This window comes from Onychostoma macrolepis, chromosome 04, assembly GCF_012432095.1.
Source record: "Onychostoma macrolepis isolate SWU-2019 chromosome 04, ASM1243209v1, whole genome shotgun sequence".
Lineage (NCBI taxonomy): Eukaryota > Metazoa > Chordata > Actinopteri > Cypriniformes > Cyprinidae > Onychostoma > Onychostoma macrolepis.
In genome coordinates this window covers 10,098,209-10,116,340 of record NC_081158.1, presented here as the reverse complement: position 1 = coordinate 10,116,340, position 18,132 = coordinate 10,098,209, and the positions used below count along the sequence as shown (strand labels likewise).

The following is an 18,132-nucleotide window of genomic DNA, read 5'->3' as shown; positions in this document are numbered from 1 at the left end:
ATGAATCCAGCTGATGCTTTGCTGATGCTCTCCACGTTCCCTGTGATTGGCTGTTTGCTTCACGTCACACTTTCAGATGCACGCACTCCAGACTTAATCACAAACTCTGGTTCAAAGTTGTTGTCAGAGAACGTTTATATCGTGCTTTGTGAGCCCCCTGATCCTGACCTAAAAAAAAACAGGTTGGCTTTATTGGGTTTTGTCAACTCAAAACTTACTCTAAAACTCTGAGTTTGTTCATCTTGCTTCGTGCTACAGGCCACAGAAACCTGCAGAATAAAACAGGAGGAACAAGGAGGTTGGTGTTTATTCTTCATTCATCTTTTATGAGTTTGTATATACATAGGCTTACAAAGCTTTAACCCTCTGGGGTCTGAGGGGTTTTGGGGCCCTGGAGAAGTTTTGACATGCCCTGGCATTTGTGTTTTTTTCAGTATCTTAAAAACATATTAATGACTAAAATCTGATAACACTGTAATCAGCACAAACTGATTACAAACTGGGCTACAATAATACATGAGCAGCATGAATGTAGCCTACATGCTTGTGTTTTTGAGAAAACGTTTATGCGTGGTTATTTTACATTTTTAGGTCACTAAAATAAGGCCATAAAACACAAACAGAACATTTGTTCACAAGACTTTTGAGAACTGGATGTGGTAGACTAGAGTTTTAAAACCCATTAACATCAAGTAATGTCTGTACCAAAACTGTTTTAATAGTCTTCTGTGAACCTAGAAGTTGACTGAGCAAAGCCAGAGAAGAGCAGAAGCAGGAGATGAAGTGATGATGATAAAAAGGAAAAAAGAAAAATCTTAGCTTGCATATGTAGTTGCATATGTTTCAATGCTCAGACTTAAGCACCAAGTAGTGTTTTACCAAATACAATAACATCCCATAAACCTTGAATTTCCATAAACATTCCCTCTTATCTCTTATTCATTCAGACAAAACAGTTAATTAAACATCAGAATCATCAGATTAAGCAATGAAAATGCATAAGCAAGGAAAATAAATAAAACTATAAAACATAAATAATCAAATGATATAAATGGTAAATGATAAAAAAAAATAATCAAACAATAAATTACATAAATGGCTAATCATTATATGAATAAACAATTATAAATTAATTAACACACATGTATGGTTGCTCTCTTGATGTAACACACAGTTTGTATTTGTGGATCCTCAGATCCTTCATGTTGTTGATCAAACGTATTTAATAGCTCTCCCTATAGAAACATGAGATTTGTGCCAATAATATCTTAAAACTAATAATTTGAAAAGCAGTGTACCTCATTCATGGAAAGTTTCAGGGACTTATAATTTATAAAATATAAAACTGCATCAAAATGATCACAATTTTGTAATGCATTTGTCTACTTTTTGCTGTTATATCAGGGTTAATTTTTATCTCCTTTCACTTTTCTGTATTTTTTTAACGAGTTACTGACAAATGTACTGTTTTTACTTTTGTTTCAGAGTTGATTGAAGACAATGAGGAGAAAAAAGAATTAAGTGAAGTTGAGAAGAAAAATCATGTCAAAAATGGAGAAAAACCCAAACAGAAAGATTTAAAGAAAATAAGAGGCAATAAATATTTCACCTGCACTCAGTGTGGAAAAAGTTACACATGCAAACGTAATCTTGAGCTTCACATGAACATTCATACTGAAGAAAAACTGTTCACATGTGATCAGTGCGGAAAGAGTTTCACACAAAAACGAAACCTCTCAGCACATATGACTGGAGAGAAACCGTTCACTTGTGATCAGTGCGGGAAGAGTTTCACACAATCAGCAAATCTTAAGGATCACATGAACATTCACACTGGAGGAAAGCGGCACGCATGTGATCAATGCGGCAAAACATTTTTGTGGGTTTCAGTCCTGAAGAATCACCTAAAAGTTCATACAAAGGAGAAGCCGCATTCATGTTATTTGTGTGGAAAGAGTTTTTCATGTCTACACAATTTGAAAGTACATCAGAAAATACACACTGGTGTGAGAGACTACATGTGCTTTGAGTGTGAAAAGACTTTTACTTCAGCTAAACATTTGAAACGACACCAGATGATCCACACTGGAGAAAAACCTTACAAGTGTTCACACTGTGACAAGAGATTCAGTCAGTCAGGAGACCTGAAAACACACGAGAGGATTCACACTGGAGTAAAATCTTATATGTGACCCTGGACCACAAAACCAATCTGGAATCTGATTTTTTTCATCTGAGGGTGAAAAAAAATCTAAATATTGAGAAAATCGCCAGTAAAGTTGTCCAAATGAAGATCTCAGCAATGCTTATTACTAATCAAAAATTATGTTTTGATATTTACGGTAGGAAATTTACAAAATATCTTCATGGAACATGATCTCAATATCCTAATAATTTTTGGCATTAAAGAAAAATCGATAATTTTGACGCATACAATGTATTTTTGGCTATCACATATGTGTTCACACTGTGACAAGAGATGCAATCAGTCAATAATCTGAAAACACATGAGAGGATCCACACTGGAGAGAAACCTTATCACTGCACTGCCTGTGGGAAATGTTTCAATCAATCATCTGCTCTACACAGTCATACAAAAAACAATCACAGTTAGGGTTGGGCAGTATGATATCGTTATAGCGGAATTAAACGTCTACCGTAACGATTTTTTATTCTGTGTATACCACTTTCATTCCAAACCTCCTCCTGCCCAAACTAACTCAGCTCTCCGTCCCCACCTCCGTCTGTCAGTGGATCATCAGTTTCCTGACAGACAGGCAGCAGCTGGTGAGGCTGGGAAAATACACATCCAGCACCTGTACGATCAGCACTGGAGCCCCTCAGGGCTGCGTTCTCTCCCCACTGCTCTTCTCCCTCTACACCAATGACTGCACCTCTAAAGACCCCTCTGTCAAGCTCCTGAAGTTTGCAGAGGACACCACAGTCATCGACTTCATTCAGGATGGTGACGAGTCTGCTTACAGGCAGGAGGTTAAGGAGCTGGCTGTCTGGTGCAGTCTTAACAACCTGAAGCTCAACACGCTCAAAACAGTGGAGATGATCGTGGACTTCAGGAGAAACCCCCCTGCTCTCCCCCCACTCACCATCATGAACAGCACTGTGACTGCAGTGGAGTCATTCAGATTTCTGGGCACCACCATCTCTCAGGACCTGAAGTGGGACGCTCACATTGAGTCCATTGTGAAAAGCCCAGCAGAGGTTGTACTTCCTTTGCCAGCTGAGGAAGTTCAACCTGCCACAGGAGCTGCTGAAACAGTTCTACTCCGCCATCATTGAATCTGTCCTCTGCACTTCAATAACTGTCTGGTTCAGCTCAGCTACTAAATCTGACCTCAAAAGACTACGGAGGGTAGTCTGGACTGCTGAGCGAATCATTGGTACAACCCTCCCTACTCTCCAAGAACTGTACTCATCCAGAGTGAGCAAAAGGGCTGGCAAAATCACTCTGGACCCCTCACATCCAGCACACTCCCTCTTTGAACTGTTGCCGTCTGGTCGACGCTACAGAGCTCTGAGCACCAGGACGACCAGCACAGAAACAGTTTCTTCCCTCAGGCAATCCATCTCATGAACACTTGACAATAAACGTGTAACACACACTATTTATACACGTATTTATCTAACACATACTTAGTCTACATTTCAATTTGCACGTAATATACCTGTACATGCCCAGGTGAAAAATAAATATATTTAAATTGTGCTTTTTCAGACACACTTAATATATTTATATTATACTGTACTAATTGCATATTAAATGTATTATTTTGAAACAACTTTAAGTATATTTGAAGATATGCTTAAGTTCAATTTTAATCTATATTTAATATATTGAAATTGTGTTAAATTGGAACCACTTTAAGTATATTTAGTGCAATTTAAGTGTATTTTTAAAAATACATTTAAAATGTACTTGTAATACTTCATGAACTACAGGTAAGGAATATTTGAAGCATCGTTTTAATGTGCTTCAAGTACATTTCAATTGTATTTCAGCTCATTAGAAATGCATTAGCATTACACTACTAGTATATTATATTTATTAGTATTATATTTTTCAATATATACACGTACACTTTGATATTTAGAAAACTTTAATGTATTATATATTGCGTACATTACAAATATTCATGAAGTACATTAAAAAAAGTACAGCAGCATATATACTTTGGTGAAAGAAAAAAAAACATACTATTAAATGTATTAAAAATGCACTTGAAATACAAGTATGTTTATAGTATTTTTGTATTACTACAAACATACTCAAGTACATTTTAAAACATACAAAAAACATAAATGAAGAAAAGACTGAAATGCTATGGAAGAGCCATCTTATCCATTTGTAGAGCATTTCAGTTATACCTGTATTACTGAAAAGTACAGAATTTTACATCAATGAATAAATAAAAATTACAATGCAATTTTCTGAAGAAAAAAAAAACATGTAAAGTGAATAGATGTGTGTGCAAAGACTGAAGATGATAAAGTTCAAGCAACAGAATAGGGAGGGATGGAGGGGTTTCGGAGGTGGACAAGGAGATGGTGTAGGGATGGTGATGAGAGGATGACGATGATGCCCTGGCGGCTTAGATGGTGTTTGGCACATGGCACAGACCCAGAGCATCCCAGTGCTGACAACACACGGCGGAGTCGAGGGAGGGAGGAGCCAAGATGTAGATGGTGTGGCTGCCGACATCTGGGGGCCGACCGATGGAGACAGAGTTGGTGGATCCGAAGCCGCAGACTAAGGGCCAATGGAGCTGAGAGTCGTCGCAGGTTCCGGAGACCTGGGCACAGCCTAGTCAGTAGTGTCTTGCAGCTTTAGAAAAAAAACAAAACAGAAACAAAATTAGATAACAGATTTTTACATGAATGACTGAAAGGAAGCACAAATTAGCCACCTGGAATGGACACATTCCTAACGTTTTTCTTCCAAGATTGACCGAATCCCCCTCCTTTAGGCCTGATTCAAAAATCTCTATAACAGAGGAGATACGATATTAAAATATACTTACTATTCCTTTGCTTGTCTCTGCACTCAGATTTCATTTTGTCTTCTATAGCAGCTGATCTGAAAAACAACAAATGTTAATATTTCTTACACGCACACACACAAAAAAGGCAAATGATGATTGATGATTTGTTTTCTATTTAAGAATGACAGAACAATGTACCTGGTCAGAAATATAGTAAAAAACCTTCCCAGCCTCAGCAGTTTCAGATGTACTGTATGCTTTTATAAGCAACCCTTCTTACTATTTAATCTTTGTTCTTATCTGTAATGAGAAATATATATATTAGAAAATAAAGTTATAAGGTTGTCAAGCTTGAACAAATATAGACACCAATCAACCAACACTACCACAGTTTGCTGATCAGCTCAAGACAAAGTAATTGTATGTTCATAATCATGGTTTTTCAAAGATCATTAACCTCATTACAATGAAGCCAAATTGTTCAGGAAATCAGAAATAAATATACTTCATGTTGCAAATAAAAGAATGTTAATGTTAACTAATTTTATTTTATTTTTTTCTGCCAATGCATGTGTCAAAAACATGACTGGTACAGACAAATAACGTTAATTAAATACAAATCTTACCTGAAGTCACAGTGAGGTTCTGAAGCCAGACACCATATACGCTCGCAGAAGCTGCTAAAAATAAGAACATACTGCTTTATGCCATGGTCTGTCTGAATACTGGATTCTGATTGGCTGGCAGGTGTTGATTAAATTCGTTGAACTGCACAGGTAGTTCCAGTAATACTTTTTAAATTTAGACTTATATTCACATTCAAGGGACATTTGCACGCACATCATATTTGATTTACGAAGCTCTCTGCTGCGAGCTCATTATCATACGAACCAATCAGAGCCGTTCAATGGCTCTGGAACCAATCAGGTTTAGTCTGTGTTGTTTGAATTTAAACACAAATAAAGAAAAAAAATTTGTTTTTTTTTCTCATTTCAGATATGATGTTGAAATCCTTGTGGGAATTTCAGAAATGTATATTAGAAAATAAAGGCGTCAAGCTTGAACAAGTTTATAAACACCTAGCTTATAACAATTAATGTATCATGTAATGAACAACAGCCTAATCAACCAAAGTAGCATAACCCATATTAAACAACATATTTTAAATATTGCAATGGTTAATAATATTTGACAAAGGTTTGTACATTGTAAATGTAAAAAATGTTTTTCAAAATATCGTACTTTTCCAAATATTAAAATTATAAATACATAAATATTTAAAATATAACCATGTGTAGGCCTACTGCAATATAAAGTACATTAAAAACTTACTAAAAGTGTAATCATTTTGTTATGTTCTTACACAAAGTACACACAAAATATATTTGAAGTAAGAGTAACATAAGTGTGTTTTTTGTAAATACACTAAAACGTCACTAAAAGTATGCTTGTGTTTAGTATATTCCTTAAAAGTGTAACTAAGAATATATTTATTAACATAGTATTTCTAGTATACTTTTTATAAACACATTAAAAGTATGCTTCTGTTTAGCATATTTCTTAGAAGTATAATTAAGCATATATTTAATACAAAAGTACTTCTAGTATACTTTTTAGAAATATATTAAAATGCAATTCAGTATATTTTTAATGCACTTCAAATAAGCATGTTGGGAATACAAATGTATTATAAACACACTACTTGAATTTCAAGTATATTTTTAATACATTTAATACTACGTCTTTTTCACCTGGGCATACAATTGTCAATTTGCATATTGTTATTCCCTATTTATTTGTTTACATTTTTTATTTTTTTTTAATCTGTGTTTTTGTCTCGTCGCTGTCATTCTGTTGCACGGTGGAAGCTTCTGTCACGAAAACAAATTCCTCGTATGTGTAAACATTCCTGGCAATAAAGCTCATTCTGATTCTGAATTGTAGGTGCCTGTCTTAACATCCAAGAAGGTTTAGAGGAATATGAAATAAGTTTAATGTTATTATAGATTATAATTTTTTTTTAATTAAATATATCTGAAAGGTCATCTATAATTACCATTATTATCCCCCTCCTCCTTTCCAAGCTAGAGTCCCCCCAGTGAATTTTGGCCATTTCCACCACTGTATATACAGTCTCACTTACACAGATCGTTTTTATTTTACAGCACAATATAATGTAATATTTTTTTTAAAATGTAAATAATGGTAAGCATTTAAATTGTTGAAAACAAACACAGAAATGCATCTACAGATTTGTACCAACAAATACCCTCAGTATTGACACCAGATCTCCTGTAAATTGCCTTAAAACTTTGAAGACATCAGCATGAAAATGAGGTGAAAACAGGAACTATTGACATGAAATAAAGAGTCTTTTCAGCAGCTGTTAATATTGATGAGCCTCAGACGATCAACACTCATTCAAGACATTCAGGTTCATCAGCAGATCATCTCACTTTTCAGGGTGTTTGCTGCTAGAAACCGATTATTTGTGTCAGGATATATGATAAAAGTCTGTAAGTCTGTAAGACAATACTGGTATTTCTCACAATGTGACATAATAGCAGCAGGTAAATACATGTCTATCCAACAACACCATAGCCTAACATGTCCATATGAATCTTAATATAGTTCGGCTTTCTACTAACTACAGTATTTGTAGGAAAGTAATTAGATCATGAACATTTGACAGTTTTTCATGTACAGAAACTGACAATGATCATAAAACTTTTGTGCGTTCATTTGTGTGATTGTTTCAATGTTTGAAGAGAGAACTGCTACTGAATGTCAAATCAAAAGTCAAAGTTTGAGATGAGGGGAATTGATATCAAGTGTTGAGCTGTGATTTTATTTCTACTCTACTGATATTTGATGGATCAAATTTGTTACATTATTCCATGGTCTGTCTGAATACTGGATTCTGATTGGCTGGCAGATATGCAGTATAACAGTTTAATGCACAGGTAGTTCCAAGTCAGTTTAATCACCGTTCTATATTATTAGAGAGAGAGAGAGCAAATTGTGCTGCACACACACACACATAAACTTCCAAAGCTTCCCTGCGATTTGTATTAATAAAATAAAAGATAGATACTAGATCATACATTATATGATAAAATCGCAGTTTTTTAAGTAATTTTTTGTAGAGAGACGCGCAGACGCAGCAAGCAGATACACACAACTGTCCTCTCCTCTCTCTCTCTCGATAATTAATTGAAGTACATGCTATAATTCATTCAAATAAATGTGGTCTTACCGCACTATTTCATCTGTGTCTGATTTGAAGCGAGCAGAATACTAGGCTAACGAGCCGTAACTGACGAATATAACTGTCATTTTTACCCATTCGTTCAAATATTGCGCTGCAAAAAGCAAGACAACTTTTAACTTGTCTATTACCGTATTGTCCCGAATATAAGACGACCCTGATTATAAGACGACCCTCCTTTTTCCAGATGTACCTTTTCGAAAAAGGCTTTTTGAAAACCAAATCTTGTTTTGTTTTGTTTTTTCTGTAAAACACATTTTTTCTTAAATTATTTTCAAATTGCATATTTTTCCTATTTTAATTTTTGTTTTGAAAGCATGGTAAATAATACTGGTAAAATGTACCAACAATGACATTGAAAAATATACACTATTTGATATAGCATTGAAATAACAGGTAGCCCATCTGAATTATATAACATTTAGTCTATCCATCTCATAGTAGCCAACCAAAATTTTATTAACAGTTGAAGTGAAATCTTATTGTAGTCTTCAAATCTGGGTACTGTCTTATGTTTTAAAATCACTTACAGAGGAAGTTTGGTTCCATCAGGCTAACATGACAGTCACGACTCATGCTGCTGTAAGCTTTTCTTTTTCTTTTGTTTTCATTCGCGATCTTTACAACACACATTACATTACGTATTTCATGGCTCACTCGTTTTATGCGTTTTTGGCGCCACCTATTGTTGTGGGTGTATTACTGACATGTCAAAGTCTAGACCCCGAATATAAGACAACCACGTTTTTTCAGATGTATTTCCAAGAAGAAAACATCGTCTTATATTCGGGTTAATACGGTACTTGGCAAATGACCATGGAATAAACGGAATAATCAATGGCTTGCCGTGCATTAAAGGATTCGCGTCAGGCGGTTCTTTGCCTCCACGTCGTGCATTAAAATCCTTTAATGCACGGCTAGCCGTTGATTATCCCTTACTTGTTAAAATATGGAACAAAAACTGCTAAATAATTTACATTGAGCCTATAATGAGCCACGTGAGACATTTTAAATCTGTTAATATAGATAAATATGAGAAAAGTTTGACAATGGAAACAATATATTTCTTGTGCTGCTTTATTTTAAAAGGTTTGTGATATTTATCTTTGATCTAAGTTCATTATTGAAATGCATGTAGTCAGACTATAAAATCAGACTATATTTAGATTCATGGACTGCTGTAGTTATTTAGCTGTAGTGGCTGATGAAAATGAGTGTCATTAGTGTTTGTTTTTCCATTGTTGATGTTTCATTCAGGTCAAATTGTGATAGTATTATAACAGTATTATCTTTTGTCATATTCTGACTTAAACAGAATAAAGTGAAATGATATGCTGATGATCCTGAATGTCTTGTTGAATGAGTGTTGATCGTCTGAGGCTCATCAACATTAACAGCTGCTGAAAAGACTCTTTATTTCATGTCAATAGTTCCTGTTTTCACCTCATTTATTATGCTGATGTCTTCAGATCTCCCGAAAATGGCCACTTCACGCTCATTTAATTGGTATCAACATGAGGCTATTCGGTTGAAAATCTGTACATTTATTTCTGTTTATGCTTTCAACTGGTTTCTTACCACTCTTTATATTTGGGAGAATTTACATTTGTATATTCTATTATCAATTTGTGTAAAAACAAATTGATATTTTTGATTTTGGTAGATCAGCTTCGTTTACTGCAACCACATCTTCAGTGAAGCTCCTCCCACAACAACCACATTATCAGTTAAGCTCCACCCACTGCAGTTCACCAATAAATTCTGGAATACTCGCATCAGTTTACAAGTGAAGACGAGCGGAAAATCATCAGGAAGAGCTGAAATCTGCAAAGACCGAGTTTATTAAAGAGGACAAAGTGAAGATGAGAGATCCAGAGCTCTACAGAATCCAACACACTGAAGATACTGAACAACAAACAGGTTGGTGTTTAATCTTGAAGAACATTCATGTTATAAAGATTCACACTTCATCAGGGACCGTATGCATAAAACTTCTCAGAAATGCTTGTAAAGGGTTACTCTACCACAAAATGAACATTTTCTCATTAATCACTTAACCCCATGTCGTTCCAAACCCATAAAATCTTCGTTCGTCTTCAGAACACAATTTAAGATATTTTAGATGAAAACCGGGAGGTTTGTGACTGTAAATTACAGTAAATTACACTGTCAAGGTCCAGAAAAGTATGAAAAGCATCGTCAGAATAGTCCATCTGCCATCAGTGGTTCAATCTGAATGTTACGAAGCGACAAGAATACTTTTTGTATGCAAAGAAAATAAAAATAACGACTATATTCAATAATTCGTCTCCTCTGTCTTTCCGCGTCACCGTAGCACCTTTTTGGAGAATATTCACTGGATGCAAACTGCGTACGCTCTTCTGTGTCAGCCGCAACTACGCTTGTTTACGCTTCAATTTGAACAAAAATAGCGCATCCTTTCGGAGCGGCTGATACAGTCTTGGCCAAAATCACACAGAGACTGGACTGGACCACAAAACCAGTCTTACTTTCTGCTGTTACATTAGTGCTGACTTTCGTATTTCTTCATAGATTTTTTTCAAATTATTACTTACAAAATGAAATTAAACTTTTTTTTTCCTTTCATTTCAGGCCTCATAGAAGAGAACGAGGAGAGTGAAGAACTGAGTGAAGTGGAGGAGGAACATCATGTCAAACCTGGAGAAAAACCTTCGAGTCAATCGAAGACTAAAAAGACATTTTTAAAGAAAAGTAGAGGCAAGAAATCTTTCACGTGCACTCAGTGTGGAAAGAGTTTGACAACCAAACGTATTCTTGAGTTTCACATGAGAGTTCACACTGGAGAGAAACCGTTCGCCTGTGATCAGTGCGGGAAGAGCTTTACACAAAAAGCACACCTTAAAGAGCACATGAAGATCCACACTGGAGAGAAGCCATTCGAATGTCATGAATGTGGAAAGAGATTTTTTTGTAAATCCCATCTTGAACGTCACATGAGAGTTCATACTGGAGAGAAGCCGTTCACATGTGATCAGTGCGGGAACAGTTTCCCACAAAAACAAAATCTGGAGCTTCACATGAGGATCCACACCGGAGAGAAGCCGTTCATGTGCAATCGGTGTGAAAAGAGATTCTCAAACAAACAATGTCTTGAGCTTCACATGAGAGTTCATACTGGAGAAAGGCCGCACACTTGTGATCAGTGCGGGAAGAGCTTCAGACAGAAAACACACCTTAGGGGGCACATGAGGATCCACACCGGAGAGAAGCCGTATGCCTGTGATCAGTGTGGAAAGAGTTTCACGCAATCAACACATCTTAAAGGACACATGAAAATACACTCAGGAGAAAAGTCACATGTGTGTGAACAGTGTGGAAAATATTTCATAAACAAACAATGTCTTAATATTCACATGAGGATCCACACCGGAGAGAAGCCGCACACTTGTCATCATTGCAGCAAAACATTTCTTGCGGCATCACAGCTGAAGACACACCTGGCAGTTCATACGAAGGAGAAACCACATTTATGTTCTGTGTGTGGAAAGAGTTTTTCACTGCTGCAAAATTTAAAAGGACATCAGAAAACACATACCGGTGTAAAAACTTATATGTGCTTTGAGTGTGGGAAAACTTTTACATTTGCGAGCTGTTTAAAACAGCATGAGATGTTTCACACTGGAGAAAAACCCTACAAGTGTTCACACTGTGACAAGAGATTCAGGCAGTCAACAAGTTGCAAAAAACATGAGAGGATCCACAGCAGAGAGAAGCTGCACACGTGTGATCAATGCGGAAATGGTTTCGCTTTTAAAAGTCACTTAAAGATGCACAAGAAGATCCATGCAGTGGAGAAACCAGATCACCGCAGTCTGAAATCACGGTAAGCAGTTCATCTATATGTGCTGATTAACAAAGTCTCTTCTGTGCAAGAGCTGTGATGAGCGACAGGCCGTTTTGTTGGTTGCTTGGTATCTGTTTTGTAAGTATTGGTCCTAACCTATCTGATATGCAATTTCCTGACCGACCCTCTAATAGGAACGTTAAGAAAAGATCAGACAAAATAGAAATTGATTTTGACGATTTTTTAGTTTAAGGGATACAACGAAGCTGGAGTAGGGAGGTCAAGAAACAGGAGAAGAAGGAACGTCGCAGACGGGCTCAAGAGAGAGCGGGAGGACCAAAAGATCATCTTCAAGATGAAGGCAATTCTGAGGTTGACTAGAAAGCAAGAATCAACAAATAAGAGAATAATGAAATTGATCAGAGAGATGATTGAATTGTGATTTTTCAGCTGAATTACAAAGATTGACATATTATTTAGAGACGTGAAACTCCAGACTCCTGTTATGAAAATATAAGTGTTGAAAGCTGTGTAAAAGTGTATCCTATGTCGAGATCACAGACAATGATAACTTTCTAGGTCTAACTGCTATACGGTTGCTTTGCTTATTTTTGTAACATAACGGTTAAAAGCAAGGGGATGCATTTTGCAATTCGAATGCAAAGTGGAACTTCTTGATAACCGTGGCATAAGATGCTCTTAACACCTGCTAGAGGTGTTATATTGTGGTTTAGGCATATGTGCTTATGTATTGTTTATGTTTGGGAAGGTGTTACAATTTTTTCCTATAGTTTAAAATAGAAACAGACACGCTTGCTATCTAGAGATGTTATAATTTTTCCTTTTGAACTCTTGACACTGTCTTGTGCAGACTCTATGATAAAGGTCATGCTTCCTGCCTGAAAGGGAGGAGTCAGTCACAAGCAGTGGAAGAGTTATGGGAGGTTTTAGTGAGATTAATGCAAATGATATGCAAGAAGTATATAAATGCTTGTTAGACTATTTGTCGAGGCCGACATTTTGTGGTGAAGACTACTTGCTGTTATTTTTGATATTTGCTTATGAGTTATTTGTTTTTTTAATAAAACGAAACCAGTGTTTTGGTGATTCATTAACTTTTTAAAAGAAGTCTCTGAGTGATTAATTAATAATAACTAGTTATCTGAACCTGAACACAACCTCATCGAGCTCCAAGTGGTCCGGACTCGACTGAGCCAGGACGGTCACCTGAAGGAAAACGTCCAAAACTCCTAACAACATCTATCCAGACAAGAGGTAATTATGCATTCGTTGTTTGCGAGGTAGTTATGGATGATGAAGATGTGAATTATGAGTTTTTGGACCTTTGAACCGGTATAGAAACACAACAGCTTCAAAAGTTTCCCTTTATTATGAGGTTTTGAGTCATAATAAACTCTTTCCTCGCAAGTGGTTTTGAAAAAAAAAGTTGCCAGCCACCGCCAGCATTTTTGAACTTTTTCACTAAAATTTCATGGCCCCCAGAATATTTCATTGCATGAATATCTGAACATGCAACACATTAAAATAAAGAACTCTAGATTTTTTAAAATCGGTTTCATTTTAGCTTCAAGATTTTTTTTTTTTTATTGACACTTGAATATAGATATAATTTAATAAAATCATAATTTTGATCAAAAATGAGGAGATGTTTTTTAACAAATAATACATCTGGATAATATTCAATACAATGATCAAAGCAAAGATACAGTAGATTGCTTTCATCAGCACCCCCAAATCTTCACAGGCCTTTACCACTTCCTGGATCCACATTTCACTCTGTAACATTAGACATTTCATTTAGCTGTATGTCATTTATTGTTGATGATTGTATTATTTTTCATATGCATCTGCTTACATAAGAGAGAGTTCGTTTCTGCGTCTTCCTTATTTGTGTTTTTGATCGGGACGTTCTAGACTCATTCAGGAGATATGTAATAGCGCCCCAGAGCGTCTAACAATGAGAACCTGGAAACCCGGAAAATGCTCTGTTTGACGGGGAAAGAGTTAAGAGAAAGTATCTCATTATTATGGACAATTATCTCACAATTACAAGAAAGTATCTCATTATGAGATAAAAGTCATTATTATGAGAAAGCATCTCATTTTGAGAAAGTATCTAAAAGTATCGTATTATTGAGATTTAAGTCGTTATAAGAAAGTATCATATTTAGTCATTATGAGAAAGTATCTCATTATTATAATACAGTATCTCTTTGTTACAAAACGTTCTCATTATAATGAGACGTTAAAGTACCCCATTGAAAGATTTATTTTCTGAATATTATAATACATAACTCAATATTATGAGAAGGTTTCTCATTATTCTGACTTAAACATTTATTATACTGTTTACTAGGGGTGGGAATCTTTCTGTACTGCACAATTAGATTCATATCGATTTTTGGGGTCATGATTCAGTTAAAAATCAATTCACAAATTTTCGCTTTTTAATTACAATTCACCATTTTTCATCAATTTTTTTGTGCACACTAGACATCAAATGCACCAATATTTTAATAAAAAAAATAAAAAAAAACACTCCAGGCTATGTGTGGGTAGTCCTGACTAAAGAAATCAGTGTTTCCTATTAACTTCCTAATAAATCAATAATATTGATCACGTCCTAAAATAACAAGAGTTAGTGATGTGACATTTGAACCGAGGCATCGGAGCTTGCATCGAGTATAAATGGGTGTACACTCTTGTACACCCATTCGACGCTTGTGTTGTTAATGTCGAAAAATAGTTGTCGAGCAGATTTGATGGGATTGAAATGACTCTTGAACTCAGTGTTCTTGATTTTAGGCTTCACTTTCTCTCTCATTTGAAAACTCACATGATTTAATGTTTCTTTTAGACCTGAGAAAGGAAAACCAGAAGCCAAAAAATCTGTCACCTGAGCCGACGATTAATCAAACTGTGCTGAGGAGTTCACACCTTCTCCATAATGTCCTTCTGACGTGGCTGATCATATCTAAATGAATATCTGAAAATTCTTAAATCAAGAAGGATTTTCTAGACGAGTAAAAATTATTGTCTTGTTTTCAGAAAAAACATGTCAAAATTAAGTGAGTTTTTGCTTGAAACGAGCAAAATAATCTGCCAATGGGGTAAGAAAAATAATGTTGTTTTCTGTTTGACATAAGATTATTTTTCTTACCCCATTGGCAGATTATTTTTTGCAGTGGAGGAATTTAGTATCAGGTTTATCGGAAAGTGACGTGGAGTTGATGAATGAATTAATTTTATGTACAAACTGATCAGGTTGTGGGTCAAATTGGAGAGGACACATGAAAATGTTTACTCTACATCAAGCCCACAGTACAAAAGAATACCTGTAAACCTTGATATTATTATTTGTGACATTAAAATAATGAAAGTATAAATGCATGCTTGATGAGCCTAAGAGTCTGGTTTCAATAACATTAAAAATAGTAATATTTATAAACTTTTGACTGTATTTGTAAATATGATAAAAGAACAAAAATAAATTAAGCACTTTCTGATTGACTCCGCCACTCATTCACTGACAGTGGTCCTTGACAATTAGACATTATACAACAGTTAGCCCAAATCTGATTGACGGTTCCCACCAGACTAAGGGGTACAGTGGTGTCCCAAATGTGGTATTGTTTAACCCTGCGAATGACCCTCTCTACACGGACTCTCAGCCTGGCAATGGCCTTGGTATGCAGTGCGTCTTCCTTAGTGAACTAGGATGTACGTTTGAAAGGTGGGATGATCAGGCCTGCTCAAACATCCTTCAACATCTTCTCAATTGTGAAGCCCTTATCTGCCATGACACTATCGCCTGGTTCAAGGAGGTCTAGGATGTAGGGCTGCAACAACGAATCGATTAAATCGATAAAAATCTATTACTAAAAGCGTTGGCAACGAATTTCATAATCGATTCGTTGTGTCGCGACGCCGGAGACGTTTGATTATTAAAAAAAAAAAAAACTTTAGTTGAGCGTGGAGCGGAGTGAACACACTCGGTCTCTCTCACAAGACGGATGGTAGCAGAGTTTGGCGCCTCATAAAAAAAAAAGTAAAAAAAAAAAAAAAACGAGCGGAGGTAGAGATAAGATACATGGCGGAGGCAGAGAAATCCGTGCGACCCAAGTCATCCAAGGTGTGGGAGCAGGGGCGGCGTTTGCGTATGAGTCGCTTATAATTCGTTTTTATTATTTTAAATCAGAGAGTTTTAAAAATAGTAAACCAATGATAAGCATTAAAATAACTTGTCAGTAAAACTGTAACGCCATTGGATCATCAAGCTCTCAACGAAACCTCGTACCTTCACCCCGCCTCCGTTCAGATTGACGCCGCGCACAGCCTGGAGAAGATGAGATCTCTGCTTTTTCGCAATGCAAGGGTGAATAAATAATTGGTGTTTGAATAGTACAGCGTTTTCTTTACTCAAACACTATGTCAGTAAAGGATAATGTTTTTGTGTGTTTGAAGAGTGGAGAAGAATTAGTTATTTGCTGTCTATATACGTTTTAAATATCCTGTGCATTATGTGCATAAGCGCTTAATTTGAGATTTTGGCCAAGTGTATTAAACGACAAGAAAAAACTAAGCGCCCATATAGCTACAATCAAAGTTATATAACCTGTAAAAGTTGATGAAAGCATAATGCACTTGCTGCTTCAGATAACAGTTACAGCCGTTCTAATGACAGACAAAACACTCCATCTCCGTCATTCTCTGGTCAAAAACATTATTAACTCCATTTGAGCTTGATTTTCATATAATGTTAAGTGCAAGTGTCTGATACAATACCAACGCTAACGACGCAGTGTTGTTAAATTATTTAATTTTTGCACCCCAAAAAGTCTATATATTTGGCAGATGTAAAGCATACATGTGTATGTTTTTTGTGTTAGTCCATTTTATTTTATTTTATTATTATTATAACAGCTCAGGGATGTTCAAGGAGCAACATGTTGGTGCACTTTCTAAAGATTTTAGTTCTGTTTTTGAATAAAGGGTTGGAAATGAATGCTTTTCTTTTTTCTTAAATCCGATTCATCGATTAATCGAAAAAATAATCGACAGATTAATCGATTATTAAAATAATCGTTAGTTGCAGCCCTACTAGGATGCCAGATAACATGGTCAGTTCTTTGTCAGAAATAGAGCCAGTGTAGAGCCTTGAGACAAAAGTTATTGTGCCATTAGGAGCAATTCCTATCAAAGATTTCAGAGTGGTAGTGTTCTTGTACTGTGAAAAAGTTTCAGACTGAAGAGCGAGTGATGAAGGGTTCTCACATTTTATCTCGGTGCAGTCAAGGATCACTCGTAGATTTGGACAGTACTCTTTGTACTTTATAGGCATAGATGCATTTACCTGCTCTCTAGTGGCCCATATGGGGATGGAGCCAAGCACGAGGTATAAGTAATTGGCCCATGTAATATTTACCCTGCTCACAGTTGATACACTGACACTGAAAAGATCAGCAAGTACCTTCTCTTTCAGGCCAACTGCCATTCTTAATTAAATGCTTTCTCAGATGAAAATCGAGTATAAAACCTGAAGTCTTCATCTGTTCTGCAAAAGCGGGTGATGGCAAGAGGACTCTGGGAAAGGTACTGGACTTGTTCATTTAGCTCACGGATCTCATTTTCAGTTGATACCTTCAGCTGCAAGACCTCTTTCTGTAGCTCTTCAATTCTTGCATTAGCTTCATCAAGTGCACCTTCATAAGATAAAAAATAGTTAACAACAATATATGTATATTCAAAAAATACTCTAAAATTCCCATCTTAAAAAAAATGTACTTAAAAGATTATGTAACACTATATCAAAGTAGCTTTTTGTATATAAATGTATTTTAGTGATAGTATAACGATTTATACATTAGGTTTAATGTAAACAAGTTGTGAGAAAAGAACAGGAAATAGTTAAATGTATTTTAATAAAAGTTATTAGGTATTAGTATAACAATTTAATACATTAGGTTTAATGTAAACAATAATAGGTGTGAGATAAATCAATACGTACAGATTCGTTTATT

General features: G+C 35.7%; 2 protein-coding genes and 1 pseudogene across 2 annotated transcripts; 2 read left to right on the top strand and 1 right to left on the bottom strand.

The window, feature by feature from the left end:
- The first annotated feature begins 1,140 nt into the window (after positions 1 to 1,140).
- On the top strand, positions 1,141 to 3,311 carry LOC131538832 (gastrula zinc finger protein XlCGF49.1-like). Its single transcript, XM_058772982.1, has one exon. The coding sequence runs from the start codon at positions 1,662 to 1,664 to the stop codon at positions 2,190 to 2,192; it is 531 nt and encodes a 176-aa protein (XP_058628965.1). The 5' UTR covers positions 1,141 to 1,661; the 3' UTR covers positions 2,193 to 3,311.
- Positions 3,312 to 4,147: 836 nt separating this feature from the next.
- The window catches only part of LOC131538732 (gastrula zinc finger protein XlCGF57.1-like), a 32,272-nt pseudogene continuing 18,287 nt past the window's right edge, over positions 4,148 to 18,132 (bottom strand).
- Positions 9,823 to 15,197, top strand: LOC131538739 (gastrula zinc finger protein XlCGF57.1-like). The gene is made up of 3 exons (XM_058772814.1): positions 9,823 to 10,185; positions 10,879 to 12,130; positions 12,339 to 15,197. Exons 1-3 carry the CDS (start codon positions 10,128 to 10,130, stop codon positions 12,364 to 12,366), a joined length of 1,338 nt encoding a protein of 445 aa, XP_058628797.1. The 5' UTR covers positions 9,823 to 10,127; the 3' UTR covers positions 12,367 to 15,197.

Coding starts and splice junctions, on each gene's coding strand:
- LOC131538832 (XM_058772982.1), top strand. CDS start 1,662: ATGAACATTCATACTGAAGAAAAACTGTTCACATGTGATCAGTGCGGA.
- LOC131538739 (XM_058772814.1), top strand. CDS start 10,128: ATGAGAGATCCAGAGCTCTACAGAATCCAACACACTGAAGATACTGAA. Junction 10,186..10,878: donor AGATACTGAACAACAAACAG/GTTGGTGTTTAA, acceptor CTTTCATTTCAG/GCCTCATAGAAGAGAACGAG. Junction 12,131..12,338: donor CACCGCAGTCTGAAATCACG/GTAAGCAGTTCA, acceptor ACGATTTTTTAG/TTTAAGGGATACAACGAAGC.